Consider the following 6,109-nt stretch of genomic DNA (forward strand, 5'->3'; position numbering starts at 1 on the left):
TAAGTGCACTGCTTTGCAACATCAAGAGCCTGTACGTACACTTCCACTCCGCATTTGACAAGTCTGGCACAGGAGTGGGAAAAACAGATGAGCCAGGCTTGTGGATGGGTTAGTGCAATGAAGACAAGAGAAAGGAGGGCACTGTTTTTTTTAACAGGGTAGATGAGTTCTCGGCCAAGTCAAGGGGCTGACGCTCTGGGTTTCCCTGGCCTATCCACTCCTGGGTTAGCTGCTGCTCCTTCTTTACCATGTCTGCTACATTCTCCCTCCCACCACCATGCAAGCCAACCTATAAGAGACACAGGAAGAGCCACACCACAGAACACCTAAACCTACCTGAAGATTCAATTGACTTTTCATGTTATAAAGTAAAATAGCAGGAAACCACAAATTAAAACAAAAAAAACCAAAGCACAACAAACACCAGAAGTAACGAATCACACTGTGTTAACTTTAATTAGGTACAAAGATCAGGTCACCTAGAGATCATTTCACCCACTGCTCTGTTTGGCTGCCAGTCTCTTGTCTCTCTCTTCAGCAATGGTGAGGCGGATGCCCTTTCCACGGGGAAGAGAAATCCATGGCTTGTTACCCTGGAGGAGAATACAAGAATCAAAACCTGTTACAAACCAACTCCATTAGCAGCTTTGCACATGCTACATTTGTCATCTCATTTAAAGGAGAAGCCCATTTGTGAAAGTGCTCAGCAGCAGCCGGGCATCTGAAGACATTCGGATTCTGGTTTATCAAGAAATACCCACTGCTTGGGCAGCTGGGGCCATTCTAGCAAACTTGCCGCTCATACACGTAGATGTAAAACCACAACGCCCTTCGTAATGCATGTCTCAGAGGTGCTCAAGTAGTGCCCAAGGTCACTCATTAGTTTATAAAGTGGACGAAGATGGGCACGGATGTTACCTCAGGGCCAATCTTCCTCAAAACAAAAAACATCCAAAACCTGAAAACCCAAAAAAACCAAAACAGCACAGGCACAAATTGAAGAACTTGACTACAAGGCATATTCATTCCATTACTTGGGCACATTTCACCAAGGGGATCAGGTCCCCTGCTGATTCTGTGATACTGAAAAAGCACAGGTTTGCTCCAGCCTCGCCAGCCAGGAGCCAGGTGCTGCAATGTAGCAGTACCTGCATTTCCAGTTTCCCTGACCAGAGAAGGGAAGCCCAGACTTACTTTGCCAATAACAAAGATGTTGGAGAGCCGGGTGGCAAAGCTGTTGCCATTGGCATCTTTCACATGAACTACATCAAAAGAACCAGGGTGTCTCTCTCTGTTGGTGATCACTCCAATTCTTCCCAGGTTAGCACCTCCGGTCACCATACACAGGTTACCTAGGCAGGAAGGAAGAAATAATGTGCTCAGACCAAGGCACTCTGCGAACTCATAACCCAATGTAATGAATGACCAAGAGAGATCCAGAATGAAGTTTACTAATCCCTTTTCTCATTCAAATTTATTTCTGTGGATCTTACCTAAGCCAGGATTCAGGGTCCTCTTAAGATTTGCCCCATCCCTCCCGCACACCCAACAAATGTAAACTCCACTGCACCCACCTTGTCAGGTCCTCACCATGTCTTGCCTATACCAATGCTGTTCCTCCAAGGCACAATTCTGTTACTGTTACTGACAGACTTTAGGGATGATGACAGCATTACAACGGCTGCATCATAATTAGGCTGGTTTGCCTTTTCTGTCTCTTTTCTGCCCAGCCCCCACGCCACTTCCACGGATAGGGGAACTTGAGATGTCTAGAGCGGGCCTGAGAATGTGTTTCTCACAACAGAACTCATCTCAGCCACCCAGAATATTCTGAACACTTGGGCCTCTGGAAGTAAAAATACTATGTATCTGGGCGTTGGAGCAGATACATTCCCCGGTTATTTGTTTTGACCCACCACCCAAACAGAAGCCAGCTACACTTCTCACACCTCCCCATGGAAGCCGCTCTTAGCTAACTTCCCTCCCCACTGTTCAGAATATACTCCTGTCTCTAACCCTTACTGCCACCACAAAGCCAGGCTGAAACGAGCACATTCCCTGAAACTTGTAGGCGTTGCCCCTTCCCAACCCCTTACCACATCAACAGACACCTAGCTTTGGTTGGTAATTAGCTGCACATCAGAATCACCTAGAAGGTTCAAACAAAACCCTGTACCCAGGCATTGTGCACGTCATAATGCTTGATTAAATTCTGATTAAAAGGAGAGAAAAGCAAAGAACAGCTCTTACACCCAGGCTTTAGAGAGAATGCCCAGGTAGCAGAGGCTGCTTACCAGTGTCAAACTTGATAAAATCAGTAATCTTGCCAGTCTCCAAATCAATCTGAATGGTGTCATTGACCTTGATGAGAGGATCAGGGTAGCGGATGGTCCGAGCATCATGGGTCACCAGATGAGGGATTCCTTTTGTGCCCACAAAGATCTTTCTCACTTTGCACAACTTGTACTAGAAACATACAAGAGTGAGCCACACGTAGTCTAGGGCACATGCACTATGCCCCACAGTGGACGCAACAGTTCTTTCAAAGCCAGAAGTCACTGGCTTAAAAATACAATTAGCAGCTAAAGGCAACAGCCCCACAGAGGAACTGCCAGTTTTTGTAACTGCAGAATAACCATGTCCCAGACTTTTCTTCCCGCCCTCCATACACTCATCTTGCACGCTGACCACCCCTCTCTAGGCTAGGCTGGTCTTCCTATTATGCATTTTCCTTGTAGCACTGCATCACCCCCATGTTCAAGTCCAAGGTACCGAAGACCCCACAACTTCACAACCTTTTTCCAGGCTGTTTAAGCCTCATGGGCCCTCTGAATTCTTCCCCAACTCCTCTCGATCGCTCCTAACAAGTGCCTCTTAATGGCTCCCTCTACACCACAACTGAGTTTTTGTCTCACAAACTGCAATTGTATTACCAGTCCATCTAATCAACAAATATTTCACAAAGCATTTCAAGTTTGGATTTTCACTCCCTGACATCCTTAAAGGAAATCAAATCACCATGACGCCATTGGACATGCCCGCTGGCCTGCGGATAACGAGGCAGCTAAGGAAATTAGGAGCTGAATCACTCAATTGAATTAACCTTCACTTACAGCCAATAATTCAGAAAGCCTTAAACTTTTGTGTAAAACCATCACAACAAACTGGATTAAATAATCAATGCCTGTAATTTTTTTGAGCTATCTCAAACTAGTGCCCCAAGGGTTAGCAGTCTCCTCCATTGACACCTTTCCCCTCCCCAGAGTAAAGCTAGACCCACAAATGGAGACGTGGCAAAGGGCCAACTGGATTGGAGTGGATATTGGTTTTTTGGTTCCTTATGCTTAAAGGACCCATACCTCAAGAACTCTTAAATGTTCCTACAAATCACGCTCCTTGCCGCTAAAAGAAAAAAAAAAAAAACCCAACCAGGAAGTCACTTCATTTCTGCCATAAAAAAGAAAATGATCTCTTGAGGATGTTAGCTTCAAATGGGGGTCAATCAGACATCCAGCAACAGACTGCCACACAGCTACCACCAAGACTTTCAACAAGATGATACAAAATTGAAGATACAATAGGATCTCACCAAATTCTTAACTGGCTACTTCCAGGGAAACTATTCTAAGTAATCTTAATCTATCTACCTTATTGCAAGGGACCAGCCAATGTACTTAATCCAGGCTCTAACTGAGAACCAAGTAATTTTACTGAACAAAGACCCAGCCTACTTGCAACACTCACCTTGGCCTCCTCAGGTGTAATACGATGAACGGCAAAGCGACCCTTGGTGTCATAGATCAGACGGAAATTCTCTCCAGTCTTGTCAATGCTGATGACATCTGATATCAAACAGTAACTTAGGTTACTATAGTGACCCCCGCTACCCCATGTTGAGTAACGACCACAGCACCATAAGACAAAAAAACCCCTACGCCTCAGATTTCAAATAACAACAAGAATTCTTAAGATTAATGACCATGCCTAGCTAATCTTTAATGTTTCAAAACCCTGTTTCTACAATATGTAAAACTTAAAGTGAATCGAAATTTGGTTTTGAGAAATGATTCATGATTATTTGCAGCCCTACATTATGTAAATAAAAAACTGAGGGGGGAGGTCATGCTTTATTTCCGAGACTGATAAAAGCCCACCACTATTCAACACAACTGCCATTTGGGAGGGAGATAAAACTATCAAACGGAGCCCCCACCAAGTGCCCACCACTAACCACTTACCCATAAAACCAGCAGGGTAGGTTATATCAGTTCGGACCTTGCCGTCAATCTTAATGAACCGCTGCATGCAAATCTTCTTTACTTCATCTCCTGTTAGGGCATACTTAAGTCTGTTCCTTAGGAAAATGATAAGGGGGAGACATTCTCTCAGCTTATGGGGACCGGTAGATGGTCGAGGAGCCTGTAAAATGATTTAAAAAAAAAATTCTGTGAAACTATTGGTGGGATTCACTCAAACCCACCTCCCAAGTCTTGAGATCCATTAACTAGACACCAGAATGTCCATCACCTCCAAATTTGGGCAAACAAGGTGTTCAAAGCTTACAAAAACATTTCAGACCTTAAAGTTTTACAGTGTTTTCCCCCTTCAGAGGAACAGACCCATTAAGAACTAATGTGAGTCCCAAATCCACGTGAAGTGTACTATGTGGAATGAGGCACAGAAATTATTAAGATGAGGTGGGGTGCAGCTCAATAGCACAGGGCCTTCCAGAACAGGGAAAGCCAAGAACACTTTCCCCTTAGCCCTTCCTCAAAATGACTAATGGAAGGCACTGCAAGAAAAATTAGGGATACAGCAACCAGGGATGCCTGACATTACAGGCTCAGTATAAAATATATCCCTTAAATGTGTCAATTTTATCTCAGTAAAACTGGGGAAAAGAAAACGTGTATCTTTCGATACTTCCAATACATGAAACATGCTTACAATACAACAATACTTACAAACACTCCGGTCAATTTATCCAGCATCCAATGCTTTGGAGCTGCTACACGCTTCAGATGTTTCTTGGGACCACGAGCCTGAACGAGAGTTTTAGGTTTTTAGATTGTAATGCTATTAGATCGTTTTAGATTTTTTTAACAGCTTACAAATTCTATCAACTTCTTGAAAGCACAGGGCGGTGATCAAAGGCAGAGAAGCAAACGCATACAAAGTAGCTAGCAAACACTATAGGCTCCATAAACTGGAACCAGCTCTCTTATTGTACAGACAACACTTCTCGATTACTGTCTTTGAGAACTGTGCTAAGTATCTTCACGTTACTGCTTAAAAGCATGTCTGCTTCCAGAGACTGTTTTTCTAGGACACTACGCCGGTGAAACGGCCAGGGGTTAGACCTCATGGTACAGCCAGCCAGCCACAGAAATAGACCAGAACTCAATCTGTGCTTCTACTTTCTAATCAAATACAAAAGTTCTCGCAATACAACCGTTTGGTTTTGAACTGTCCGGCGCGAGATGAATGTGACTTCAGAACAACCACGTGCGAACAGCTGCTCCCTCGTACTATAAAGCCAAAAGCTGAGACCAGCTTTCACTTTAAAATGCGGAAGGAAACTTTTAACGCTGTGTACTGATGCTTACCGGCCACACTACGTAAAGTCAGTAAAGTCAAATCGTGCCAAAAAGACAACGACCACGAAAACGCCTCTCCACCGGCCGGACCCAACGTCCACCCATCCCAGGCCCGCCGTCTGCCCTCTGCGCTCACACGCAGCTTCGGCCTGGGCAGAAAGTCGCTCCTCCCAGGGTGGCAGGATGCGTGGCCGGGCGTGGCCGAGGCAGAGACCGAGGCCTTCCCGCCAGCAGCGCCGATTCCCCCCATCTCCGGGGCCGGCATTCGCCCTCGAGCCCGCCTGGGCCCACCCCGCAGACCGCACTCCCTTCGACTCCGCCCGGCCACCCCCTGCGAGAACCCCGAAGCCCCAGAAAGGCCCGGCCCTGGGAGGATGGAGGCTGATGCATCCCAAGAGCTCGCGAACAAGCGACCTTACCATGGCTGCGCTAGGCACGAAAAGAGGACCGCCTTCTTCCGGTGCGCCGAGAAAAGAGGCTCGGAGGCTGCGCGCGCCGGAGCCTCGGAGGCC

At 46.0% G+C, this 6,109-nt stretch overlaps 1 protein-coding gene across 1 annotated transcript; it reads right to left on the bottom strand.

Moving 5' to 3' along the window:
• Window positions 1-430: 430 nt before the first annotated feature.
• RPS4X (ribosomal protein S4 X-linked) lies at window positions 431-6,109 on the bottom strand. Its single transcript, NM_001163950.1, has 7 exons — window positions 6,017-6,109; window positions 4,965-5,042; window positions 4,239-4,419; window positions 3,745-3,842; window positions 2,295-2,466; window positions 1,195-1,352; window positions 431-593 (listed from the first exon to the last, which is right to left on the bottom strand). The coding sequence occupies exons 1-7, from the start codon at window positions 6,017-6,019 to the stop codon at window positions 492-494; spliced, it is 792 nt and encodes a 263-aa protein (NP_001157422.1). The 5' UTR covers window positions 6,020-6,109; the 3' UTR covers window positions 431-491.

This window comes from Equus caballus, chromosome X, assembly GCF_041296265.1.
Source record: "Equus caballus isolate H_3958 breed thoroughbred chromosome X, TB-T2T, whole genome shotgun sequence".
Taxonomy (NCBI): Eukaryota; Metazoa; Chordata; class Mammalia; order Perissodactyla; family Equidae; genus Equus; species Equus caballus.

What these genes read in the sequence shown, in the direction of transcription:
- RPS4X (NM_001163950.1), bottom strand. An exon ending in ATAAATTGACCGGAGTGTTT is followed by an intron (nt 4,420 to 4,964) that starts GTAAGTATTGTT and finishes ATCATTTTACAG; the next exon opens with GCTCCTCGACCATCTACCGG. An exon ending in ACATCTTTGTTATTGGCAAA is followed by an intron (nt 594 to 1,194) that starts GTAAGTCTGGGC and finishes ATTCTCCTCCAG; the next exon opens with GGTAACAAGCCATGGATTTC.